The sequence below is a fragment of the Microtus oregoni genome, unplaced genomic scaffold, assembly GCF_018167655.1.
Source record: "Microtus oregoni isolate MIOR12 unplaced genomic scaffold, Mior012 000054F_ref0000373, whole genome shotgun sequence".
NCBI lineage: Eukaryota > Metazoa > Chordata > Mammalia > Rodentia > Cricetidae > Microtus > Microtus oregoni.
Window position 1 is genome coordinate 2,635,041 of NW_024543830.1, and position 27,142 is coordinate 2,662,182.

Consider the following 27,142-nt stretch of genomic DNA (forward strand, 5'->3'; position numbering starts at 1 on the left):
AGGACAGCAATTATAGGAGCACACGCAGCTCCTTTTCAGGGCCTAAGGTCAGCTTCCAGCCCAGGTCAGGTAGAAAATAGCCACCTATAACTTCAACTCCAGGGGATCGGACGCCTTCTCCTTGTCTCCAAGGACATCTGGACTCATATGAACATAACTCACAGAGACACCCACATATACACAATTAAAGTAAAATAAATCTTTTTTTTTTTTTTTTGGTTTTTCGAGACAGGGTTTCTCTGTAGCTCTGGAGCCTGTCCTGGAACTAGCTAGCTCTTGTAGACCAGACTGGCATCGAACTCACAGAGTTACGCCTGCCTCTCCCCCCCCCCCACCCCCCCAGTGCTGAGATTAAAGGCGTGCGCCACCACCGCCTGGCCAGTAAAAAAAATCTTTAAAAAAGAAAAAATATATATTCATATTTAAATATGATGGTCAGTTTAGATGTCCTCATGGTTTCTGTTTGTATTTCTTTAATGTATCTCTTTCAAAAATATATACACGATAGTTCTCAAGATGGCTGAGCAGGCAAAGGCACCTGCCGCCGTCCTAAACTCAGTCTCTAGAACACACATGGGTATAGGAGAGGATCTTCAAATTATCCTCTGACCTCCACATGCACACGAGGATACAGATTCACTCACACACACACACACACACACACACACACACACACACACACACAGAGCTTGGTTAGTTACTGACCATTGTTGAAACAAACTAGTAGTTCAAAGGGGCGCATCATCTTACTACTTTCTTGTCTTATATTTCGAGGGCAAGGTTTCATTTAACTCAGGCGGGCCTGGGACTGGCAATGCAGTAAGGCAAGCCTTGAACTCCTGATCTCCTTGCCTCTGCCTCCAAAACTGCTGGGATTATAGGCATATTGCACCATCTCTGCATAAATTAAAGTCATTGTTTGAGATAGGTCGTCCCCAAATGCGCTACAGGCCCAGGCTCAGTCAATCCGTGACGATCCTGCCGCTGAGCCTCCTGTGAGCCTTCACATAAACAGTTTATTTGTTTTTAGATTTACTTTTTAAGTTTTGGGTTATGTGTTAGTGCCAGAATGTATGTCTGTGTGTCGGGGCATACCTGGTGTGTGAGCAGACCAGAAGAAGGCATGGGATCCCCTGGAACCGAAGTTACAGATGGTTGTGAGTCACCACGTGGGTGCTGGGAACCGAACCTGGGGCCTATGCCAAATCAGCAAGTGCTCTTAACCACTGAGCCCTGTCTCCAGGCCTGTTTGTTTTGAAACAGTCTCTCGTGGCTTGAGTTGGCCTTGAACTCATCTTCTTCCTGCCTTCAATTCTGGAATTATGAACATAGACCACTATGCCAGGCCTGAATAAAATTTTCTATTTTAACATTTTAAATTTTCAAATAGAAAAAACATTAGTATAAGCAAAATTATAAGACCAGTGGAAGACAAAGAAGGCAGGATCACTTGGAATTACTCGCCAGAGCGCAGTGAAAACAACCCTGCAGACTGCCAAGAAAGGCACTGAGATTTGAGGAACCCAATCCAAATGTCTTTAAAACTAAACTTTCCCGTTTCAGAACAGACATTGTGAATTAAACGGATCATCAAAATGATGAGGGGTTGGAGGATAACCTCGTTCCACTCCCCACTGAGGTCATTCTATGCCAGCTCCCTGCACTCACGTGGCTCTACGGTGAGAGAGGGAAGGCGCGGGAGGCAGCTGCTCGCTCTGTGCTGCGGGCTTCACACGAAACCGAAATGAAAGTTCACTTCCTCATCGTGGATGCTTCATGTGACGAGCTCCATTTCTTCTTAAAGTCGGCTCACCCAGCCTGCTGCTGCCTGGGACGTCTTTGGAGTGAGGACCACACTTCCGGGGACCATGGGGACTCTTGCTCATGCTGCCTTGTATGTACCGTCTGCTTTTTCATTTCGATTGCTTACATATTTGGTCTTAAACGTTCTCTATCTTTTCATCAGCCAGGCTGCCAGGTTTTTAAATCTTTGCTTTCAGGAAGTAAGCTGAAAACAAAAGTCCCCACCGGCCTCTTGTTTTTCTGATTCGGAAGGGTCTGTTTGGAGAGGTCCCTGGAACCTGGGTTTCTGTGAGCGTGATCCAAAGGCTCGCATGGTTAAAATCCCAGCTCTTTTGAATGGAAAAGATCCAGTTCCAGGCGACTACTGGATTTCTGTCAAATATAGAAGCAGGGGGGGGGGGGTGTTGGGCATGCTGTCGTTTAGAGACAGGATCTCACCTCTTAGATTTGACTGCTGGCGGCAACTGCGTAATATTACCCCTGCCTCGCCTCTGCCTCCAGAGTGTACACAAGTGTAGGCGTCCACACCTGATGAGAAAATGCTGTTTTGGGGTACCCACTTTGAGACAGATTTTTTGGGGGTACCCACTTTGAGATAGATACTTGATTTATTGGGAAGAAAAGTGGAAAAGGAAAATAACCTAAGGCTACTCGATCTAAAAGCTGAATTGTCTCTTAGCTGTCTCGCAAGGTGTCTGGAACTTTCTTTTCCACGGAAAGCGTATCTGTTGGGCTGTTTTGGTGTTTGGGGTCAGGGTGAGTCTCACACCATCTCTAGGCGAGCACGGGTCTCACACAGTCACTGGGCAAGCGCTCTGTGGCAGACCGCTAGGTGTTGATTTTGGAGATGTGATCTATCTATGTTGGCCAACAGGCCTTGAACACCTTGTTCAAGCAATCCTCCTGCCTCAGCTTCTTCAGAAACTGGGAGTACAGGCGCCTGTCGCTGCACCTGGCTTATTTTTGAAATTAAATATTAATGAGGTACTAAGGGGCGGTTCAGTATATGCTCACACTAGGGTATAGTGATTTAAATATTTAAATGTTTAAGACAGAGGAATGTCCTCAGAAGGAAGGGTTCTTTGTTTTGTTTTTGTTGTTTTTTTTTTTTTTTTTTTTTTTTTTTGATACAGAGTTCCTCTGTGTAGCCTTGGCTGTCCTGGAACTCTTTCTGTACCAAGCTGGCTTTGAACTCTCTCTGCCTCCTGAGTTCTGGGATTAAAAGCGTGCACCGTTGCCCAGCGGCAGGTCCCTTCCTGAAACATTAAAAGTATTAATGTAATATTAAAAGTATTCAGAATAGCATTTTAGACATAATTCCTTCTTCCGCCTGTACATTCTCAGAAGTTCCTTATATTGCAGGAATATGTTCCTTTGGTAGATGTCTCACAATTACTTTCTGTTTTGAGACTACATTGCCACATCCATGGAGGTGGTCCATACTTGTACCTCCAATCCCAGCACTTGGGAGTCAGAGTCAGGCAGATTTCTACAAATTCAAGGCTAGCCTGGGCTGCATGGTCGAGTTCCAGGTCAGCCTGAGCTATAGAGCGACCTGTCTTTATAAATAAAACAAACGAATAAAAGGGACCTATGTGATGAAAATCATGCCACTGACTGCTGTGTTTCCTCTGCCCCCTTCCCTTAAGCAGAATGAGATGGCTGCTCTGTGTGCCCCTCGTATGTTCCCTGGCAACGGAGCAACTGCAGAGAGACCCAGACCTGGACCATCACTGGGATCTCTGGAAGAAATTCCATGGCAAACAATACAAGGAGAAGGTAGATGGGGCTGCTTCTCAAGCAGGACGCTTTTGCATGGTGCTCTTTCCCCATCCCAGGCGACGTCTGGGCGAGCGGGGTTTTCTGAAGTGCTGCGTACTTATTTCTAGCCAGTTGCTGCTTTGCATAGAAACAAAGCACATTCGCGTGGCTTGGAGCTCCTGCCGCAGCTGCGAGACAGGACACACTAGTCAGTGAGCAGACACAGCGTGGTGGGTGGCGAGAGTGCTGTAGGAGGGTGAGGGAGGGCCCCACAGATAAGGTGACATTTCAGCAGAGGGCTGGCAGAAACAGGGCAACAGCCAGAATGGGTGGCAGACCCCGGGGACAAGGACAGGACTTTGAGGAGAAATCACACTCGGCACGTTTGAGGAACAGAAACTCTTGGCTGTGAAGACAGCTCAGTGGGTAAAGTGCTTGTCACACATATGAGGAACTGAGTTCATATCCCCCAGAGCTGAGGGAAAACTGCGTGCAGTAGTGTGTCCTCCTAGTGAGGTGCAGAAACAGCTTGTGAGCCATCAGCCTGGCACACGCAGGCTCAAACAAGAGACCCTGTCTCACACGGTAGAAGGGGAGACCTCTGACTTCCACATGAACACTGTGGCATGCTCACACCACCACGCACGCGCGCACGCACACACACACACACACACACTCACCACAGAGTTAAAAATAAACATTTAAAAAACATATGTGGATGAGTGTTTTGCTACATATTCATCTGTACACCATGTGTGTGGTACCTTCACAGGGCAGAGAAGGTGTCAGGTCCCTGGACCTGGACTTACAGGCAGTTGAGATGCCAAGTGGGTGCTGGGAATCAAACTGGATCCTCTGTAAGAGAGGCCAGAACTCTTAACTTCTGAGCTATTCCTCCAGCCCAATTTATTTTCCTGATTAGTATTTTTATTTTGTGTGTATGAGTGTTTTGCCTGCATGCGTGTGTGTACTACATTCACACCTGGAGGCCAGAAGAAGGTGTCAGATACCGTAGTACTGAAGTCACGTGTAGCTGTGAACTGCCGTGCAGGTGCTGGGAACTAACCCTGGGTTCTCTGCAAGAGGAAGAAGCGTTCTTAGCCACCGAGTCAACTCTCCAGCTCCCCAATTAAAAATTTTTATTTGATTTTATTTTTAGGTATGTGTCAATGTGTCTGTATAGGCATGGGAGTGTAGGTACCTGGAGGCCAGAGGCATTGGGTCCCCAGGGGCTGGAGTTATAGGTGCTTGTGAGCTGACTGGTTTGGGAGCTGGATCCAAACTTGTGGCCTCTGGAGGAGCAGCAAGTGTTCTTACCCATTGATCCATCTCCCCAGTTCCATAAGCAATATTTTTAAAACTCCTTATTATGGTCTCTGGCCCACAAAAGTGCTTCAAGGCAGATTTTTTTTTTTTCCTTTTTAGATGGAATCTTAACACACAACCCCAGCTGCCCTGGAGCTTGGCCTTGAGCTCACAGAGATTTGCCTCTGCGTCCCCAGCTGTGTGAAGGTGCACACTACCATGCCCAGCTAGATGGGGATTCCTGAGTCTCACTTCTCACTCTGTTCCTTGACTTTATTTCAAAATACACTTATTGATCGTTCTTAAAACGCTAACCATAACTTCAAATAAGTAGGCCCTGTAACTGCATAATTTTTTGCAAGTTAGCAAATTAAATTGAGATATACAATCATTTGACGTTAGTTCTAATTCCCACATGCCGCTCACTCAGCCGACTCCTCCCACCTGAGACCCATGCTTTGACCATCATCCTTCTGTCTTTCATCCAGATGTGCTACCCATCACTCTACTTTCTACTTCTATGAGTTTGACTTTGTTTTAAATCTAGTTATTTATTGGTGCTGTGGATGGAACCTAGGGACTCAAGCAAGAAAGGCGGGTGCTCTATGTGTGCTAAGCTCCGGGTAACTCAGATGTGTGGAAACCTCACATATCAGCAAGATCCTGAAGTCAAGTGTCTTTCTGGGCCTGGCTTATTCAGTGTAGTGTGCAGCTTCGGAGCCTGTCCTGGAACTAGCTCTTGTAAACCAGGCTGGCCTCGAACTCACAGAGATCCACCTACCTCTGCCTCCTGAGTGCTGGGATTAAGGCATGCGCCACCTCAGCCTGACATATGTTACATTTTCTGTATCCCTCCGCCTCTGATTGACTCCTAGCTGACTCTGTATCTCAGTCATTGTGAACGGTGCTGCGATAAACACAGAAGAGCAGAAAACTCTCCAATGTCTTGAGTTTGTTCTTTTAGACATATATCTAGCGATGGGTTGCTAGGACGTGTGGTATGTCCATTTTTAGTGGATTAAAATATCTGTGTCACGTTTTTTGTTTGTTTGTTTTTTTGTTTTTTTTGTTTTTTGTTTTTTTGTTTTTTGTTTTCTTTTTGAGACAGGGTTTCTCTGTGTAACAGCCCTCGCTGTCCTGGAACTCACTTTGAATACCAGACCAGCCTGGAACTCACAGAGATCCGCCTGCCTCTGCCTCCTGAGAGCTGGGATTAAAGGCGTGCGCCACCACTGCTTGACAACCCTTTATGTTTTAAGTTGTTTTCTTCTCATATATTTTTTAAATATTTTATTTGTGTTTATGTTGTGTATCAATATCTGTGTGTATGCACAGGTACATATCAGTACCAGAAGCAGCCAGGAGAGGGCATTGCAACCCTGCAGCTGGACTATAAACAGCTGTCAGTACCCAGTGTCAGCTGGGAACTTAAGTGGGGTCCCCTGTAAGAGCAATAAATTCTCTGAACTGCTGAGCCTCATCTCAAACCCAGTTTGGTTTTTTTTGTTTTCTTTAAAAAATGTTTTAGTTTTTGTTTGGTTGTTGTTCTTGGTGTGTTTGAGACAGGATCTATTTACACAGCCCTGGCTGTATTGGAACTCTCTGTTTAGACTAGACTGGCCTTGAACTCACAGAGATCATCTGCCCTCAAGTGCTGGGATTAAAGGCGTGTGCCATCACACTTGGCTCAGTTTTACATTTTTTCTTCTTTTTTTAAAATACATTTTTTATTGATATTTATTGAGCTCTACATTTTTCTCTGCTCCCCTCCCTGCCTCTTCCCTTCCTCCTTCAACCCTCCCGCAAGGTCCCAAATTTACTCAGGAGATCTTGTCTTTTTCTACTTCCCATGTAGATTATATCTATGTTGTAAGTCTCTCTTAGGGTCCTCATTGTTGTCTAAGTTCTCTGGGATTGTGATTTGTAGACTGGCTTTCTTTGCTTTATGTTTAAAAACCACCTATGAGTGAGTACATGTGATAATTGTCTTTCTGTGTCTGGGTGACCTCACTCAAAATAATGTTGTCTAGCTCCATCCATTTGCCTGCAAAATTCAGGCTGTCATTTTTTCTGCTGTGTAGTACTCCATTATGTAAATGTACCACATTTTCCTTATCCATTCTTCGATTGAGGGGCATTTAAGTTGTTTCCAGGTTCTGGCTATGACAAACAAAGCTGCTATGAACATATTTGAACACATGTCCTTGTGGCACAATTGAGAATCCTTTGGATATATACCCAAAAGTAGTATTACTGAGTCTTGAGGAAGGTTGTTTCCTAATTTTCTGAGAAATTGCCACACTGACATCCAAAGGGGTTGTACCAGCTTGCATTCCCACCAGCAATGCAAAAGTGTTCCCTTTTTCCCACAACCTTTCCAGCATAAGTTGTTATCAGTGTTTTTGATCTTGGCCATTCTTACAGGTGTAAGATGGAATCTCAGAGTTGTTTTGATTTGCATTTTCTGATGACTAAGGATGTTGAACATTTCCTTAAGTGTCTTTCAGCCATTTTAGATTCCTCTGTTGAGAGTTCTCTGTTTAGGTCTGTACTCCATTTTTTTTATTGGATTATTTGTCCTTTTGATGACCAATTTCTTGAGTTCTTTGTATATTTTGGAGATGAGACCTCTGTCTGTTGTGGGGTTATGAAGATCTTTTCCCATTCTGTAGGCTGTCGTTTTGTCTTGTTGACAGTGTCCTTTGCTTTACAGAAGCATCTCAGTTTCAGGAGGTCCCATTTATTAATTGTTTCTCTCAGTGTCTGTGTTGATGGGGTTATGTTTAGGAAGTGGTTCCCTGTGCCAATGCGTTCAGGTGTACTTCCCACTTTCTCTTTTATAGGTTCAGTGTGGCTGGCTTTATGTTGAGGTCTTTGATCCATTTGGACTTGAATTTTGTGCATGGCTATAGATATGGATCTATTTTCATTCTTCTACATGTTGACATCCAGTTATGCCATCACCATTTGTTAAATGTGCTTTCTTTTTTCCATTTTATATTTTTTGCTTCTTTGTCAAAAGTCAGGTGTTCGAAGGTGTGTGGATTAATATCTGGGTCTTCTATTCAGTTCCATTGGTCCTCCTGTTTTTATGCCATTACCAGTCTGTTTTCAGTACTGTAGCTCTGTAGTAGAGTTTGAAGTCAGAGATTGTGATTGCCTCCAGGAGTTCTTTTATTGCCCAGGATTGTTTTGGCTATCCTGGGATTTTTTGCTTTTCCATATGAAGTTGAGTACCATTCTTTCGAGGTCTGTGAAGAATTTTTCTGGGATTTTGCTGGGCATTCTGTTGAATTTGTCAGTTTTACGTTTTTGTTGATTTATACACATGCACTATGGCTCCTATGAGACACTCAGAAAGCAGCCTGGGGGCGTTCTCGCTTTCCACCACCTGGTTCTGGGTTGTCATTCTTGGCTTCAGGCGCCTTTGCCCACTGAGCCATCCCACCATCCTGTTTTTAATCCTTTGATCAATTGTGGATGATCCTCGCACATCAGGGCGGGACCCAGTTTCAAACTTCTGCGCGTGAATCACGATTCCCACACCATTAGAGCAATCAGGTCATCCTCTCCCAGTCTGTATTTTGAGTATTTTTATCAAAAACTAACTGACGATAAACGCACCTGCTTGCTTCTGGGTGCTCCGTCGTTCACGCTCTCGGCCTGCGCGCTTCCGTCACTGTGGACTGTGGTGTCTTTGAGGTCAGGTCCTGTGATGTCCCCACTTTGGTTCTGTCGCTCGAGACTTGGAAGTTTGAGGTCAGTGGCTCCAGTAAACTTTCAGGACTGTTTTGTGTGTTTGTGAAGAATGCTAGTGGAATTTTGGCAGGGATTATATGGAGTCTCTAAACTGTTGGATAGTTTGGGCATTGCAGGAATCTAATTCTTCCAATCCCGTGTACTACTCTGAATTTCTTGAGGGGGGGGGGGGGGTTGTGTTTGTTTGTTTGTTTGTTTGTTTTGGTGATTTTGGTTTTTTGAGACAGGGTTTCTCTGTGGCTTTGGAGCCTGTCCTGGATCTAACTCTTGTAGACCAGGCTGACCTCGAACTCACAGAGATCTCCCTGCTTCTGAGTGCTGGGATTAAAGGAGTGCGCCACCACCGCCCGGCTACTCTGAATTTCTTCCACCACAGCTTGACAGTGTTTAGCATCAAGCTGACTCGCCAGATCTGCATGTTCTGTATTTATGGATCCAACAAGCTATGGATTAAAAATACTCTTTTTAGCTGGCCACAGTAGCACACACCTGTAATCCCCCCACACCACTGTTAAACAATCCCATCAACACCCACACACACCACTGTTAAACAATCCCATCTACAACCCCCCCACACACACACCACTGTTTTTTGTTTTTTGTTTGTTTTTTTGTTTTTTGTTTTTTCGAGACAGGGTTTCTCTGTGGCTTTGGAGCCTGTCCTGGAACTAGCTCTGTAGACCAGGCTGGTCTCGAACTCACAGAGATCCGCCTGCCTCTGCCTCCCGAGTGCTGGGATTAAAGGCGTGCACCACCAGCGCCCGGCCACACACACCACTGTTAAACAATCCCATCTACAACACCTCAGCCTGCCTGTAACTGCAGGACCCTGAAGGCAGAGAGGAGGGATTCCCAGGCCAGCTCCCTGTCCAGACTAGCTATACTGGCAAGCTCTGGGTTCAGTTGAGAGACCATGAGTCCGTGTGTGTGTGTGTGTGTGTGTGTGTGTGTGTGTGTGCGCGCGCGCGCGTGCGCGCGCGCCGGGATGTAGTATACTATGTGCATGTCTGTGAACGTCAGAAGAGACACTGGGTCCTAGGAACTAGAGTTACAGACAGTTGTGGGCTACCATGTGGGTCCTGAGAGCCAAACCCAGGTCCTCTGCAAGAACAGTAGGCGTTCTTACCACTCTCCACCTCTCCATCTCCAAACCCATAACCTTGCAAATAGTTAAGACATTCACACAGAAAGCAGCATACAGAAGTAAAATGGGGTGGAGTCTATCCAGACAGCAGCAGGAGACAAGAGAGTCTGAGTCTCCAGACTGCACCTGAGAGCCAGACAGAGTGCTGGATACATGATACATGAAAAGATGCAGCTGAGAATTTTCAGTTATAAAAATATTCCTGAGTCTTCAAACCAAGCTTAAGGAGGAAAATGTGAAAACCCACACTCAGACACACATAAGAAACTGCAAGATTTGTTTTGTTTTTTTGTTTTTTCGAGACAGGGCTTCTCTTTAGCTTTGGAGCCTGTCCTGGAACTTGTTCTCATAAACCAGGCTGGCCTCGAACTCACAGAGATCCACCTGCCTCTGCCTCCCAAGTTCTGGGATTAAAGACATGCGCCACTATCACCTGGCTGGAAGTGCAAGATTTTTAAGAAAAAAAAAATCACAAAAGCCCAGTTAACAGTGGTACAGGAGCCAGGTGTGGTGAAGCGTGCAGACAACTCCAGCACCCAGGAGGTAGGCGTAGGAGGGTGGTGGCAAGCTTGAGGCCAGAAGAATAAGAATCATCATCACCAGCGGTAGCAGGGGCTGTGGTGGGCAGCCTGTCACCAGCACGTGGTGAAGCAGAAGGGTTATATAGGTTCAAGGCCCCGAACTACAGAAGATCCTCTCTCAAAAAAAAAAAAAATTATAATTAGAGGTACAATGGTCAAACTCGTGCTTCCCAGCAATGGTGTGCTGGTTAGTTTACGTCGCCTTGACACATGCTACAGTCACTGGAGAAGAGGGCGCCTCTGGTGAAAAACACGCCTCCATAAACCTAGGCTTCAGACAAACTGGTGTGCAAGGCATTTTCTTAACTAATGATTGGGGGTGGAGGGCCCAGCCCTTTGTGGGTGGTGCCATCCCTGGGCTGGAGTCCTGGGTTCTATAAGAAAGCAGGCTGAGCAAGCCAGGAGGAGCAAGGCAGTAAGCAGCTCCCCTCTTGGCTTTTGAATTAGCTCCTGCCTCCAACCCAGGTTTCCGTGCTGTCCGAGTTCCTGCCCTGACTTCCTTCAGTGAAGAACACTGCTGTGTAAGCCAAACAAACCCCTTCCTCCCCTAGTTGCTTTGGGCGTGGTGTTTCATCACCTTAGTGACCTTAACTAGGACAATGGATACCAGGAGAAAATGAAGTAACAGCTTAAAATAGCTGGAAAAACAGAAATTTATAATCAGCTGACCTGCTTTGCAGGAGTGAGAACGAATCTTTTAAGATTTACTTACTCAACATGTCTAAGTGTTTTGTTTGCACGTATGTTTGTGCACCACCACGTGTGTGCCTGGTATCTGTAGAGGTGAGGAGGAGGAGTCAGAATCATTGGAACTGGGCTTAAGGACAGTTGTGAGCTGCCATGTGGGTTCTGGGAACTGAACCCTGTACCTCTGGAAGACCAACCAATGCTCTTATCCTCCGAGTCACCTCCCCAGTCCCAAGAAAGAATTTTATAAATATCTACAAAGCCAGGTGTTGGGGGCATGCAGGAGGCCAAGGCAGGAGGATTGCTGTGAGTTCGGGTTCAGCCTGAGCTACAGTGTGAATTACTGGGACAGCCAACGCAACATAATAAGACCATGTCTTTAAAAAAAAAAAAAAAAAGGAAAAGAAAAAGAATAAAAAGGAAGAAAGAAAAATAAAAAGAAAAGAAAAATCTAGACAGATTAGAGCTTGTTACCTATTAGGGACTCACATCAAACAAGCTTCTAACGTTTGGAGTGTTAAGAAGCAAATTCACAATAAGCAAGGAAGGAAAAAGAGAAGAAAATTCGTTACATATATCATAAATTATATATTAATAAACATCTAAAAATTAAGAGCAAGAATTTAAATTAAAACGTGATTTTAGCAGTTGTTTCGGGAAATTCATTTGTTTACATGCGTCTAGATATATCCGCATTTAGTAGAATACTACTTAGGACCCTGGAGAGACGACTCAGCAGTAAAGAGCTCTTGATGATCTTGCAGAGGACTCCGGTTCAGTTCCCAGCCCTCGCCACCTGAAGTTTCAGCTCCACAGAATCTGATGCCCTCTTCTGGTCTCTGTGGATACCTGAACCCACAGGCTCACACACACACACATACACACGTGCGCACACGCACACGCAGAGAGAGAGAGACACACACACACAGAGAGTATTAAAATTAATAATATAAATTCCACTGGCATGCACTTTCCTTCTGTTTCAGAATGAAGAAGACGCACGACGTCTCATCTGGGAAAAGAACCTGAAGTTCGTGATGCGTCACAATCTGGAATATTCCATGGGAATGCATTCTTATGACGTGAGCATGAACCATATGGGAGACATGGTAGGTAGACCACAAACAGTCCCTACTTCACAGCTGGGCAGGTCTGGCTTCTGTGTCACCACAGTGATCTGAAGGCACACTGGGAGGACAAGGATAAACCAGGGCAGCACTGGCTGTCCTTCCAGAGGTCACCACCACCCATGATGATGTAGTCCACGAGATCCATTGCCCTCTTCTGGTGTGCAGAGATCACGCACCATCACTCGTGCCCCGGCAATACCTAAGCGTGCATGGGCAACCCGTTTATGGTGCTTCTCCAGCTGTTCCTCTCCTGGGCAGTCCTAGATGCATGTGTTCTTGTCATGCCCAAGGTTCCACAGTCTTGTGAAGACATACATGCAGACAAAACATCCATATACAAAAAAAATGAATAAATCTTTTTTTAAAAAAATGAGAAAGAAAAGTAAAAGAGAAAGAAGATGGGGAGTGTGTGAGATGATTCCAAACATGACAGCCGGAATCTGCTCCCTTGGTCTCACGTGATGCCAGAAGAGAACCGATCTCCTCAGGTTACCCTTCGATCACCACGTGTGCTGAGGTGTGAGCAAGCCCACGCATAAAATAAAAACAGCTTCCTCCCCTCCTGCTCAGTCTAACAGCCTCAGGCAGCCGAGGCTGGACAGAATAACTGAGAATGACCTGGATCCTTTTTCTCCCCCTACCTTCATAATGCTGGGGTTAGAACTACACACCACATCTACCAAATCCCTTCTTTACAGGAAATACTGAGGCCAGCTGGTCTACAGAGTGAGTTCCAGGATATCCAGGGCTAGGCAGAGAAACCCTGTCTTGAAAAACAAAACAAACAAAGAGCAACAATAAAAACAAAACAAAACAAAATGAAAACCAAAAACACTGCCACCAACAAAAAGGTATAATACAATCAAAGTTAAGAATCACAATACTTAAAAATAAAGTCTAAAGCCCTACATAAGAAAATGAATCAGAGGGTGAGGGCTTGCTGTGCAGGGTGCAGAGACAAGGCTATCCTGCAGCTGCTATGCAGGGTGCAGAGACAAGGCTATACTGCAGGCTGCTGTGCAGGGTGCAGAGACAAGGCTATCCTGCTGGCCTCTGTGCAGCGTACAGAGACAAGGCTATCCTGCAGGCTGCTGTGCAGGGTGCAGAGACAAGGCAATCCTGCTGGCCTCTGTGCAGCGTACAGAGACAAGGCTATCCTGCAGGCTGCTGTGCAGGGTGCAGAGACAAGGCTATCCTGGAGCTGCTATGCAGGGTGCAGAGACAAGGCTATCCTGCAGGCTGCTGTGCAGGGTGCAGAGACAAGGCTATCCTGCAGGCTGCTGTGCAGGGTGCAGAGACAAGGCTATCCTGCAGGCTGCTGTGCAGGGTGCAGAGACAAGGCTATCCTGGAGCTGCTATGCAGGGTGCAGAGACAAGGCTATCCTGCAGGCTGCTGTGCAGGGTGCAGAGACAAGGCTATCCTGCAGGCTGCTGTGCAGGGTGCAGAGACAAGGCTATCCTGGAGGCCGGCAGGCAGCTGGTGTAGGTGAAAGAGTTCAAGATTAATGAGAAACCCTGTCTCAAATAATAAGGTGGAAGGTAATAGAACACTGAAAGTCAGCTCCTGGCCTACACACACACACACACACACACACACACACACACACACACGGAGTGCTGGAGCAGAAAATAAAATCAACAAGGAAAAAAATCTTAGTAGGGAAGAAGACATTCTTGGAAACCAATTTCTACTTAGATGTAGCACTATCCTTCGTTTTGTTATTGTTGTTTGTTTGTTTGTTTGTTTTTGAGACAAGGTTTCTCTGTAGCTTTGGAGCCTGTCATGGAACTTGCTCTGTAAACCAGGCTGCCCTTGAACTCACAGAGATTAAAGGTGTGCATGCATGCATGTGCCACCACTGCCCAATTATATGTAGCAATATCCTTTGTAGTTCTGAGGAAAAGCAGCCTGACTTGCTTTTTTACACTGCTTTGTAAGATTCTGTCAGCTCCACAGACAGTTCACCCCACAGTCAGCTCCACAGAAAGTTCTCACAGTCAGCTCCACAGACAGACAGTTCACCCCACAGTCAACTCCACAAACAGACAGTTCTCCTCACAGTCCACTCCACAGACAGACAGTTCACCTCACTGTTAGGTCCCACAGACAGTTTGTTTCATAATCAAGCTATATCTACGCCAGGGCCACAACCACTCATTTTTCTTAGTTTAAAATGTATTCACGTTTACTATCCCTAGGATCAAATAAAACAGATAGGCAAGCATCACCAGGGAAAGGCACTTGCTGTCAAAGCCTGACAGCCTAAGGTCAACCCCGGGGACCCAGACAGTAGAGGAGCCAACCCATTCCTACAAGATGTCCCCTGACTTCCCCATGTGAGCCATGGTGCTTGTGTCCCAGTCCCTGCAAAGGCATGCACAGAGAAGGAGGGCGGGAGGAAGGAGGGAGGAAAACTTCTCTAGGTGAAACGAGTGATTTACTTGCTTTGCAGACCAAGGAAGAGATCTCGTGCATGAGGACCTCTCTGAGAGTTCCTCTCAGCCAGCCGCGGAGAAACGGCACCTACAAGTTGAACGCTAAACAGAACTTGCCTGATTCTATGGACTGGCGAGAGAAGGGGTGTGTCACGGAAGTGAAATACCAGGTGAGCGGCACCAGCCCCTGATCCTGGCCCCAGTGTTCCCCTCCTGCATTTAACTGCAGGAGAGAGGTGATCCTCACTGTCTCCTGGCTGCTTTCTGCCTGTTTTTATTATTCCCATCTTCCCAACTAAATTCTAAGGGTTTTGCTGTTGTTTGTTTTGCTGTTGTTTATTTCTTTTTACATATTTCTTTATTTTGGCTTGTCTACATAGCCCAGGCTGGCCTCAAATTCACAGCATAACAAAACTAAGTTTACGCCATATTTTGGATCTTAGCCCCTCATCAAATATGTAATTTGTATGCTCAGCCTACAAAATATCTTTTGATGAAAAAAAAATTTTTTTTTTGAGGCAGGATTTTTCTGTATCGTCCCGGCTGTCCTGGAACTCACTCTGTAGATCAGGCTGGCCTCAAACTCAGAGGTCTGTCTTCCTCTGCCTCCTGAGTACTGGATTAAAGGCATGAACCATCACCACTGCCCAAGTGATCAAAAAAAACATCTAAGCATAGAAGCTCGAGAGTTGGTCCAGCAGTGGAGAGCACTTACTGCTCTTCCAGAGGACCAAAGTTTGGTTCCCAGCACCTACAACAAGCAACCCACAAACTGCCTGTAACGTCAGCCTCGGGAGATCCAACACCCTCTTCTAGCCTCTGAGGGCATCTGCACATCCATGCACACATACATATAAGGAAATAAATATTTTTTAGATTCTATGATAATAATGTTTGAAAACAGTCACCCTAGTGTTAAAGCTCTTTCACATGAATCATCATTTTGTGACAGAAATTTGTGGGTGCCTGACATCACAGATGTCAATGAGCAGAAATAGGAACTGAATCTTTTTCAAATTTTAAAATTTTTTTGTAATTGATTTTCATTGAGCTCTACATTTTTCTCTGCTCCCCTCCCTGCCTCTCCCCTCCCCTTCAACCCTTCCCCAAGGTCCCCGTGCTCCCAATTTACTCAGGAAATCTTATCTTTTTCTACTTCCCATGTAGATTAGATCTATGTCGCTCTTAGGATCCTCATTGTAGTCTAAGTTCTCTGGGATTGTGGTTTGTAAACTGGCTTTCTTTGCTTTGTGTTTAAAAACCACCTATGAGTGAGTACATGTGATAATTGTCTTTCTGTGTCTGGGTGACCTCACTCAAAATGATGTTTTCTAGCTCCATCCATTTTCCTGCAAAATTCAAGCTGTCGCTATATTTTTCTGCTGTGTAGTACTCCATTGTGTAAATGTACGACATTTTTCTTATCCATTCTTCAGTCAAGAGGCATTTAGGTTGTTTCCAGGTTCTGGCTATGACAAACAAAGCTGCTATGAACATAGTTGAGCACATGTCCTTGTGAGCATTATTTGAATATATACCCAGAAGTGGTATTGCTGCGTCTTGAGGAAGGTAAGGTTGTTTCCTAGTTTTCTGAGAAATTGCCACACTGACATCCAAAGGGGTTGTGCCAGCTTGCATTCCCACCAGCAGTGTAGAAGTGTTCCTTTTCCCCAAAACCTCTCCAGCATAAGTTGTTATCAGTGTTTTTGATCTTGGCCATTCTTACAAGTATGTAAGATGGAATCTCAGAGTTGTTTTGATTTGCATTTCTCTGATGACTAAGGATGTTGAACATTTCCTTAAGTGTCTTTCAGCCATTTTAGATTCCTCTGTTGAGAGTTCTCTGTTTAGGTCCGCACTCCATTTTTTTATTGGATTATGTGATCTTTTGGTGTCCAATATCTTGAGTTCTTTGTATATTTTGGAGATGAGACCTCTGTCTGATGTGGGGTTAGTGAAGAACTTTTCCCATTCTGTAGTCTGTCGTTTTGTCTTGTTGACCATGTCCTTTGCTTTCCAGAAGCTTCTCGAGGAGGTCCCATTTATTAATTGTTTCTCCTAGTGTCTGTGCTGCTGGGGTTATATTTAGGAAGTGGTTTCCTGTGCCAATGGGTTCAAGTGTACTTCCCACTTTCTCTTTTATGAGGTTCAGTGTGACTGGCTTGTTTTGTTTTGTTTTGTGTTTTTTTTTTTGTTGTTGTTGTTGTTGTTGCTCTTGTTTTTTTGAGACAGGGTTTCTCTGTAGCTTTGGAGCCTGTCCTGGAACTATCTCTTGTAGACCAGTCTGGCCTCGAACTCACAAAGATCTGCCTGCTTCTGCCTCCCAAATGCTGGGATTAAAGGCGTGCGCCACCACTGCCCGACAGTGTGGCTGGCTTTTTGTTGATGTCTTTGATCCATTTGGACTTGAGTTTTGGGCATGGTGATAGATATGGATCTATTTCATTCTTCTACATGTTGATACTCAGTTATGCCAGCACCATTTGTTAAATATGCTTTCTTTTTTCCATTTGATGTTTTTTGCTTCTTTGTCAAAGATCAGGTGTTCGAACATGTGTGAATTGATATCTGGGTCTTCTATTTGGTTCCATTAGTCCTCCTGCCTGTTTTTATGCCAATACCAGGCTGTTTTCAGTACTGTAGCTCTGTAGTAGAGTTTGAAGTCAGGGATTGTGATGCCTCCAGAAGTTCTTTTATTGTACAGGATTGTTTTGGCAATCCTGGGTTTTTTGATTTTCCATATGAAGTTGAGTACCATTCTTTTGAGATCTGTGAAGATCAAATTTTAAAATTTATTTTATATGTACACATGTTTGCCTTGTGTGTGCGTGTGTGCGCGCGTGCGCGCTTGTACCACTTGCATGCAGTGCCTGCAGAGGTTGAAAGAAGGCATCAAATCTCCTGGACTGGAGTTCCAGAAGGTTGTGGGTCACCATGTGGATACTGGGCACCACAGCCTGGTCCTCTGCAAGAGTAGCAAGTACTCTTAATCACTAAGCCATCTCTCCAGCCCCAGGAATTGAATCTTATGCTACATTTTATTCTGACAGTTGGTGGCCTGAGAAGGCAGCAGATGAATGTTCTGGAAATCTGCCTTACATCTCATCTCTGGGCAGCAGGCTTTATAGGGAGTGAAATAAAGAAGGCAGTCAATCTTTCCAGAGTTGAGCCTTGGCCTCTGGGCAGGGTCTGCCCTGTCTGTGAGACTCTTGGTGTTAGTGATCCCTCCCCATGACCTCCTGAGCACATCTCCTTCTCACCTCTCTGGGCATCTCGTTTGCCTGCTTCCCAGGTCACTGAGCTTTGCAGTCCTCACCTGCAGTGCACTGACTCTGACTCGCAAGTCATTCACTCTGTGTCCTGGCCACACTGTTTACAATGTGCACTAATGGCTCCTTTCTACAGCATGAGGTGCACAGAATACAAGTGTGTTGTTTTAACGTTGGCACAGTGGCTGAGTTACTGCTATTTCAGCCAGCAATGACAACTCCGCAGGTACTGGCCTGCTTTCCGAGCAGCGTCCTGGCTGCTCAGGCTGCAGCCCGGTGACAACCCTGCAGGCACCTTTCTGTCACTGTCTCTAAAGGTAGCTTTAACAAAATATCTATTGTTCTATTTATAAATAAGATTCGTGATTCAAAGGCTGAGGTGAAAACCTGCTAGCTCAGAGAGGCTGAGTTGCAACTAACTAACCTCTCCTTGTTGGTGTCTCCACAAACCAGAAAAGGCTGCACCACTCCAAATCCCTCCCTACTACTTCCTGTGTCTCTCTGTCTCTTCCAGATGCCTTCTGGTGCGCTATGATTGCTTTCTGTCAACTAGTAGTTAATGCAGCCTCTCAAGGTTAAGTTTATTTAATTAACACAAATGCAAACTTGGGGTTCGCAGTGTGATCGGAAATCCCCCAACAAAAGTGCCTCTGTCCCTCCTGTTCAGCTCAGCTGGCCCGAATTATTCTGTCTCCTCTCAAGTCCTGTTGAATGGGGAAAAAAATCAAAAAGGGAAGGAGATGGCTGCTCCTAGGTTTGGTGGAGGAGAAGGTTTTTGTAGATGTGAAGTAGAGCATAACCAGGGGCAGGGACGTCTAGAAGAGTCCAGAGAGAACATGACCCTGAGCTCGGCCGTGTGAGGGGGAGAGGAGAGAGCCAGGAGAGTAAGGGCGAGACAAAAACGTCTGGATTATCTAAGAAAAGACAACGGGGGAAGGGCAGCCTAGCCCCTGGGCTGGAGAAGTTTAGGGTAGGGGGGATGGGGTTTACCAGCCACACCCTGTGTTAGGTAGGGACTGAGGGATGCTGGGAGAAGCTGGTGGCCATCTAGATCTGCTTTGGTACGTTAAATAGGCACCTCAGCCACTTGTCCTGGGTTTGAGACCCTAAGACCTGTGGCCTCTGTTTTCCTTAGAGGGGGAGATAGTTGGGACTTTGCACATGCTTGGTGCGTACTTTCATCTGGTGTGATGCAAGCTCTCGCCGTCTTCCTTCCTTTTGTCTGAGAGAGAAAAAGGCATCAGTTCGGAAGCGAGCTCTTCTTGGCAGGGCTAGAGCCGTCTTTGCGCCATGGAAGCTATGGAAGCTATTCTTACTGATTCTGAGACCAACTTCTCTATTTCAGGGTTCTTGTGGGGCCTGTTGGGCTTTCAGTGCCGTGGGGGCCCTCGAAGCGCAGCTGAAGCTGAAAACGGGGAAGCTAGTGTCTCTCAGTGCACAGAACCTGGTGGATTGCTCAACCACAGAAAAATACGGAAATAAAGGCTGCGGGGGTGGCTTCATGACCGAGGCCTTTCAGTACATCATCGATAACGGCGGCATTGAATCCGACACTTCCTATCCCTACAAAGCCACGGTGCGTCTACTTGTCTCATGTGACTCCGTTCCCCCCACTGCCACTCGGGCACCACCAACGCAACTGCTTGACCCCTCTGAGAACCCATCAGCAGCTCTTTGATATCAAGAGTACTCTTTGGGACGCGGTGACCTTCCTAATCTACCGGTGGGAGTTTGGGTCGTTGTTTGTTACGGGTCTCATGGTGCAGTCCAGGCTGTCCTCCAACTCACTTTGTAACTGAGCAGGCTCTGAATTTCTGTTTTTTCTGCATATGTATATTCCTATACCTATTCCTATGCCTATCCCTATACTTCCCAAATGCTAGATTATAGGGTTTTGCCGCCAAGCCCAAAGCAGAAAATATTTTCAAACAAGCGAGTAACATTCATATTTAAATACAGGCTTAAAGAAAATATTTTTTAAAGCCTTCTGTGTGTTATCTGATATTCAGCTTTTCAGTCCTGCAACCTTCAATGGTTAACGGTATTCTCAGGCCATCAGCAAGCTCATCCTCCCGCCTAAAAGGCTCAGTGTTAGCCTCTTTGCCACAAGATTTTTGTTTTGTTTTCGTACAAATTCTGTTGAGTAATATAACAAAAAAATGGAGAAGAAAAATGATTCCTCTAGGCTGGTAAGATGGCCTGTAAGTGCCTCTGGTAAAGGCACCTGTAAGCAAGGCTGACAACCTGAGTTTGATCTCTGGTCCAACGTGGTAGGAGAGAACCAAGTCCTCTAAGTCATCCTCTGACCTCCACACTCATAGAAATAAATGCAATCAAATCACATTTTAGGGGCTAGAGAGGTGGCTCAGCCGTTAGGAGCGCCGGCTGCTCTTCCAGAGGACTTGCGTTCAATTCCCAGCAACCACCTGGAGCTCACAAGTGTCTCTAACTACAGCTCCAGGGGATCTGACACCCATGGCAAAACACCAATGCACATTAGATCTCTAGTTCAAGGCCAGCCTGGTCTACAGTGGCCAGCCTGGTCTACAATGGCCAGCCTGGTCTACAGTGGGAGTTCTTAGACTGCTAGGGCTACACAGAGAAACCTGGTCTCAAAATATTATTTTGGTTTATTTCTTTCAGCCTCTCTTTTCTGTTATGATTTTAGGGGGGAGCACAGTCATAAATTCAACAAACATATTTGTAACCTCTTGATTTTTTGTTTATTTTTCTGCTTTTGAGACACAATCTCACTATGTAACTCTCACTGGCCTAAAACTCACTCTGTAGACCAGACTGGCCTTTAACTCACAGAGATCCACCTGCCTCTGCCTCCTGAGTGCTGTCTGTGTTTGTTTTATGCTATCTCAAATGGCTCCGGTTGGCCCAGAACTTGGTTTATAAACCCACGCTACCACGCCCAGTTTGAGACAGTGTTTTAACAAACAAATGGGAAAACCCAGAACAAAACAACAAAGAGGGGGTGGAGAGGGAGAGAGCAGGAAGAGCGGGAAGAGCGGGAAGAGGATCCTAGCCGGCTGAACAGGCTACAGTGAGAGGGGAATTATATCTGAAGTCCAGGAAACTGGAGTAGACTTTCTGCTTTTATTTTTAGGATGAAAAGTGTCACTATGACGCAAAAAATCGAGCTGCCACATGTTCAAGGTACACTGAGCTCCCCTACGGCGATGAGGAAGCGCTGAAGGAAGCGGTGGCTACTAAAGGACCTGTGTCTGTGGGCATCGATGCCAGCCATTCGTCCTTCTTCTTCTACAAAAGCGGTAAACATGGAGGCTCTGGCCTCGACTGAGCATCCCATACCTCGTTCTAACTGGTGAATCCCACTGCTCAAAGCTTATTAGTACCACTCCACTCAGTTCTTCATAGATCTCATCTCATTTCATCTGCACGGTGACCCTAATTTACACAGGAACACTGCCTGTCTGCCTTGGGGGTGCAGAGTTGGCTCGGTGGTTAGGAGCACTAAGGATCCAGATTCAGTTCCTAGATCCCACCTCCTCAGGCACCAGTCAGACATGCAGTGCACATCCAGGCAAAACACTCATACACATAAAATAATAATAAAAAAAATCTAAAACCAAAATTAAAGAAAAGGGGTTAGCTCGACTGAATCACTCAGCCTGAAACTGGTGGCGCTAGGATTAAAACCCATGCAAATGAAAAACCATGTTACAGGTCGTATAATCCGTACACAAAAATGAGTTGCCACTAGGTGTGGTGGGTGTGTCTGTAATCAAACTGATGAATGGATAAAGAAAAGATGGCACAGATACGACGTGGAATACCATTTGACGGTTAAGAAAAGAATGTAGGATATTAAAATGTTCTCTCACCATACATGAAACCCTGGGTTCAATTCCCAGCACACATATATCCTGGGCCTGGTGCTGCAAGCCTGTCATCTCAGCTCCTGGGAAGTGGAGGCAAGAAGATCAGAAGTTCAAGGTCATCTTTGACTTACGTTAGAGGGCCTACGTGAGACTCTGGCCTGGGATCTTAAGCACTATGGATTTTTTTTTTTAAGATACAGTGTTCTATCTGCATTTTGCCTGCACAACAGAAAAGGGCTTTGGAGCTCATCATAGATGGTTATGTACCACCATGTGGATGCTGGGAATTGAACTCAGGACCTCTGGAAGAGCAGTCAGCTCTCTTAACCTCTGAGCCATCTCGCCAGCCAACACTATGAAAACTTAAAGGAGGGCACATAACACTTCTCTAAGGTTGACACTAAAAACTATATGCCATCATACTAAGCTTGATGACACGGACCCTGAGCATCCACTAAAGGCAGAACTCCGCATTATACACGGTAGAAAGCTACAACATGCACTAAGGAGCATTTAATTTAGAAAAGGCTCAAAGCGGACAAAACCATTTACAAGCTTATACGAAGACATACAGTTGATTGTACATAAATTGGGAGAATTCGAAAAACGTGCTGAATGAATATAAATAAATTTTCTGGATCGATCTCAAACTTGTCAGGAAAACTAATAGTACTGATATCAAACAATTATGACATCCAAGTCACTTTGTCATATCTTCAAGACCCTAATAAAAAGCAGTCGGATGTCCATGTATGTTTTGCTGGCCCGTAGCACTTGTCTCTTCTCCGTCTGTTTTATGCTCAGGTGTCTATGATGACCCCTCCTGTACTGGCAACGTAAATCATGGCGTACTAGTGATTGGCTACGGGACCCTTGATGGCAAAGACTACTGGCTTGTGAAAAACAGGTAATGCGTTTGCACGTCACCGTCAGCTCCATTGTCAGGACTGGGGGAGGGGGTGCGTCAGCAAAACTGCTCTTGCTGATCGGATGCTGGGCACCATAGCAACAAGGAGGACCATGTATAGGAATTACTCACTGCCCCCACTGAAGTGGTTTTTAATAAGAATGGTTTGGTTTCATGGAGTGGCACTATTTGAGAAGGATAAAAATGATTAAGAGGTGTGGCTTTTTGGAGGAAATGTGTCACTGGGGGTAGACTTTAAGCTTTCAAAAAGCCAGGCCAGGCCCAGCTCCTCACCCCATCTCTGCTTGCAGATCAGGAAGTAGCTCTTGGCCACTGTTCCAGCACCATGTTGTTGCCCATGCCCCCCCCCCCCCACGATGACTGGACCAATCTCTGAAACTGCACTCAAACTCCTAACTACCTGGCACTGGTCTCCTCGGCTGCCCCAGGGGTCCAGATTACTGCTTCTGTCTTTGTCTACACCGTCCCACTCATGATTTTCCTGCACCCTGTAAACCTTCAACTCCCCCCACCCTGTGTGACACCGGCCCAGAACGCCACCTTCGGGTGAGTCATAGTCACTCGCTGGCATTTACTTCTCCAGACTCAGCGAGGCCAAAGAACTCAGTTCTCTTTCCACCATGCTGTTCCCTCCAGAATTTCCCATATCAGTAAATCATATCACAGAACACTGTTACCCAAAAGTGACGTAGAGTTATCCCAGACCTCTCCAGGGCCAATCAAGTGACAAGTCAAACCAAATTTGCCTCAAATTGTCTTGGATTCTGCCCCTCTCGTTCTGTCTCTGGTTCAGCTCTCGCCTGGCCCCGCTCTAGGCTGGAATGGGTGCTCTTCTCTCCCCTTCACGCGTGTTTTGTTGTCTCTTCTCGCTGCGCATGTGAAAGTGCACGGTGTGTGCGGGTGTGCGTGAGTGGATGCCTGGATTCTGGGGACGAGCTCAGGTCTCCAGGCTTCCTGGCAAGTCCCTCACTCACTCTAGCAGCTACTACTCTGTCGCTGTGATCAAACGCATGAGCAGGGAAGGGTTTATTTGGGTCTATGGTTCCAGAGGGAGAAAAGTCCCCCGCCATCACAGCAGGGAAGTGTGGCAGCAGACAGCAGACAGCATGCATGGCTGCAGACAGCATGCATGGCAGCAGGAACAGCCGAGAACTCAAATCTTGCACTATGTGCGGGAACCCATGAGAGCAAACTCAAAATGGTGCATGTCTTTATGCTCTTAAAACACGTCCTCAGTGACACAAGTCCCCCAGCAGGGCCACACCTCTTACACCTGTCAAAACTCTGTATGGAGACCAGATTGGCCTCCAACTCAGAGATCCATGTTCCTCTGCCCCAAGCCCCAAATCCTGGGATTAAAGATTGTGCCACTACCACCTGGCATGATAATTTCTAATCAAATATGTTTCAGTTGAAAAATAAAATAACTGCTGCATGGTGGTGGCGCACACCTTTAATCCCAGCACTTGGGAGACAAAAACAGGCAGATCTTTGTGAGTTCGAGGCCAGCCTGGTTTACAGAGCAAGTTCCAGGACAACCAGCGCTGTTATACAGAGAAACCCTGTCTCAAAAATTAATTAACTAGTTAATTAATAATAAAAATACCGCAGTATGGTGGCACATGCCTGCAATCCTGGAATTGGGCAGTAGAGGCAGGAGGGTCAGGAGTTTAAGACCAGCCTTTGGTACATAGCAAGTTCAAGGCCAACCTAAGCTGCACAAGATTCTTCTCTCTCTCTCTCTCTCTCTCTCTCTCTCTCTCTCTCTCTCACACACACACACACACACACACACACACACACACACAAGATGGAAAGGAGGAAAAGGTTGTGTACTTCCCCAGCTTTCTCAGTTCTCACATGGCTTCACTTCACTGTGTTGCCTTTAGTCCTGCTGGATTAAACTGGCCTAATGACTTCATGTTAATCTAACTAATGATGGCTCCAATGCCCCTATTTCCAGATAAGGACACATTTCTCATTGTGACGGGTTAACAGATGGTAGTGTTCGTATGGTCCATTGCGAAAGCAGCTGAGAAACTGAACTGATTCACCCGCTCACCTCAATAATCAGCTGATTGTGGAACCATCTTAACTTTTTTTGCTCCTTGAACTTCTTTTGTATTTGTCATTTTTTAACACACACCCTTTTTGGCTTGTTTCTTCAGTGATAGGAACAATCTTTTCTCTCGTAGCTTACTGAGTTTCTAAAGGACCCTCCTAAGTCATGTTCCAAATTCCCCCATCCCTCCATGAAAGCCCCTCCTCCTCCTGGTTTTGTTTGTTTGTTTGTTTGTTTTGAGACAGGCTCACACACAGCCCAGACTGGCCTCAAGTTCATTATGTAGCCAAAGAGGACGGAGAACTCCTGATCCTCCTGCTTCCGTCTCCACGGCCGAGAACTCCTGATCCTCCTGCTTCCGTCTCCACGACGTTGCGTCGAGTTTAGAACCGTGTGGCGCTGTGTGCCCAGGCAGACACCAGTTTTCAGCAAGCCTGGAAGCCTCTATCTGGTGCCAGGCAACACATCCCTCACAACGTAGGATGCTCTGGTTTTGGGATGTCTTTACATCAGAAAGCATCTCATCCATTTCTGGGTCATTTACAGCTGAATTATTTATCATTTACTTTAGAATTCATTGTTATATGATACTTTCATGGTAGTAGCTCAAAAATCCTTCTTAGAAGATTTCTCTAGAGAAACGTGTTTGCTGCAAAGTCATTACCCTTAAGACACACATTGTGACACATGACGCCTACAGTCCTAGTACTCAGGAGGTGGGATCACAGGGATCAAGTCTCAGAACATAGTAAGTTTAAGGCCAGCCTGGGATACATAAGACTCTTGTCTAAAAGAGGGTCATTACCTATGACCCTATTGTGCAAAGATATTTAGAGCTGGGGAGTTATAAATTCCATACTCATCCCTTACAGAAGGCAAGCTTAGAAGGCAGGAATGGATCTTGTATTATTATCGTTAGATGTGTCTGCTCAGCAATATGGAACTAGTGTATGTAGTGGCCCATACCTGGAATCCCAGACCTGGAAAGTCAGGACTGAAAATTGCTGTGAGTTTAAGGTCAGACTGGGTCACATAGTGAGACCTTGTCAAAAACAAAACAAAACAAACAAACAAAAAACCCTAAAAACAGGCCTTTAATCCCAGCACTCTGAATAGAGGTAGGTAGATGTCTGTGACTCAGTCTCCACATAGAAGTTCCAGGCCAGCCAGGGCTACATAATCAGAGCCTGCATTAAAAATATACAAATGTATAGTGGAGAAGAGGATCAATGGTTAAGAGCACGGACTGCTCTTCCAGAGGACCCGGGTTCAATTCCCAGCACCCACATGGCAGCTCACAACTGCTGTAACTTCAATTCCAGGGGATTCAACAAAAAAGACATACATGCAGACAAAACACCAATGCTCATAAAATAAAATTAATTAGTTAATTAATTAAAAATATATGTCTTTTGGAAGAAGCAAGAAGATAAAAATAACAATAATATGGTTTCATTATATTAATTTATAATTGTATGTTCTTTTTCTTTTTGTAGTTGGGGTCTTAATTTTGGTGATCAAGGATATATCCGAATGGCAAGAAATAAGAAAAACCATTGTGGGATTGCTAGCGACTGCTCTTATCCAGAAATCTAAACACTGTCTCCTTTTTCTAACATCATGAAGATGAAATATATTCTTTTAACTTAATTTTACCCGCTCTGCCAGAAGAAACAACTGTGTATTTAATGTACTAACTAGGTTATAGTCTATTCACTTTGTAACTTTATCTCTCTCTGAGAAGTTTGCAAACAAGTTAAGACCTTATTGTAGCCGGAACTCTGTCAGAGTCCCCGGGATATTCATGTTTGTTCTTTCTATATCTTACTCTGTCGTTTTTATGTTTTCTTATAACCATTTATAACATAATAACCCTAAAGTGCTTAATAAATCAGTCATTTTAAATCTCTATTTTTGTCACATGCCCTTTTTTCACGTTGTTCTTTAGTGACTTTTATACCCTATCATGAACATGGCTATGTTAGTGATGAGCTGTAGCCAATGTGATGAAGAAAATATAAAAACAAAAAAAATGCTGGGTGTATTCGCCCATGTGTTTAATCCAAGCACTTGGGAGGCAGAGTTTAAGGCCAGCCTGATCTACAGAGTGAGTTCCAGGGCTACACAGAGAAACCCTGTCTTGAAAAGAAAAAAATACCAACAAAATGATGTTACATTATAAAATGTCCAGAAGACTACATTGTATTTTGATTCATAAGATTACTTAATAAATCTTTTAAAATTGAAGCATATAAATGATTAAAAGTAAAACTGGGTTTTTGTATTTTTGGAAGATGGCTCAGAGGTTGAGAGTACTTGCTCCTCTCTTAGGGGACCTGGGTTCATTGCCCAGAATCCTCATGGTAGCTCTCAGTTATCCATAATCCAGTCCTGGAGGTGGGGGGCGGGTGGTCCATTGCCCTGTT

At 45.3% G+C, this 27,142-nt stretch overlaps 1 protein-coding gene across 1 annotated transcript; it reads left to right on the plus strand.

Moving 5' to 3' along the window:
* Positions 1–1,752: 1,752 nt before the first annotated feature.
* LOC121437918 (cathepsin S-like) lies at positions 1,753–26,625 on the plus strand. Its single transcript, XM_041638044.1, has 8 exons — positions 1,753–1,894; positions 3,456–3,582; positions 12,027–12,149; positions 14,624–14,776; positions 19,221–19,451; positions 20,991–21,156; positions 22,531–22,633; positions 26,213–26,625. The coding sequence occupies exons 1-8, from the start codon at positions 1,869–1,871 to the stop codon at positions 26,310–26,312; spliced, it is 1,029 nt and encodes a 342-aa protein (XP_041493978.1). The 5' UTR covers positions 1,753–1,868; the 3' UTR covers positions 26,313–26,625.
* Positions 26,626–27,142: the final 517 nt, after the last annotated feature.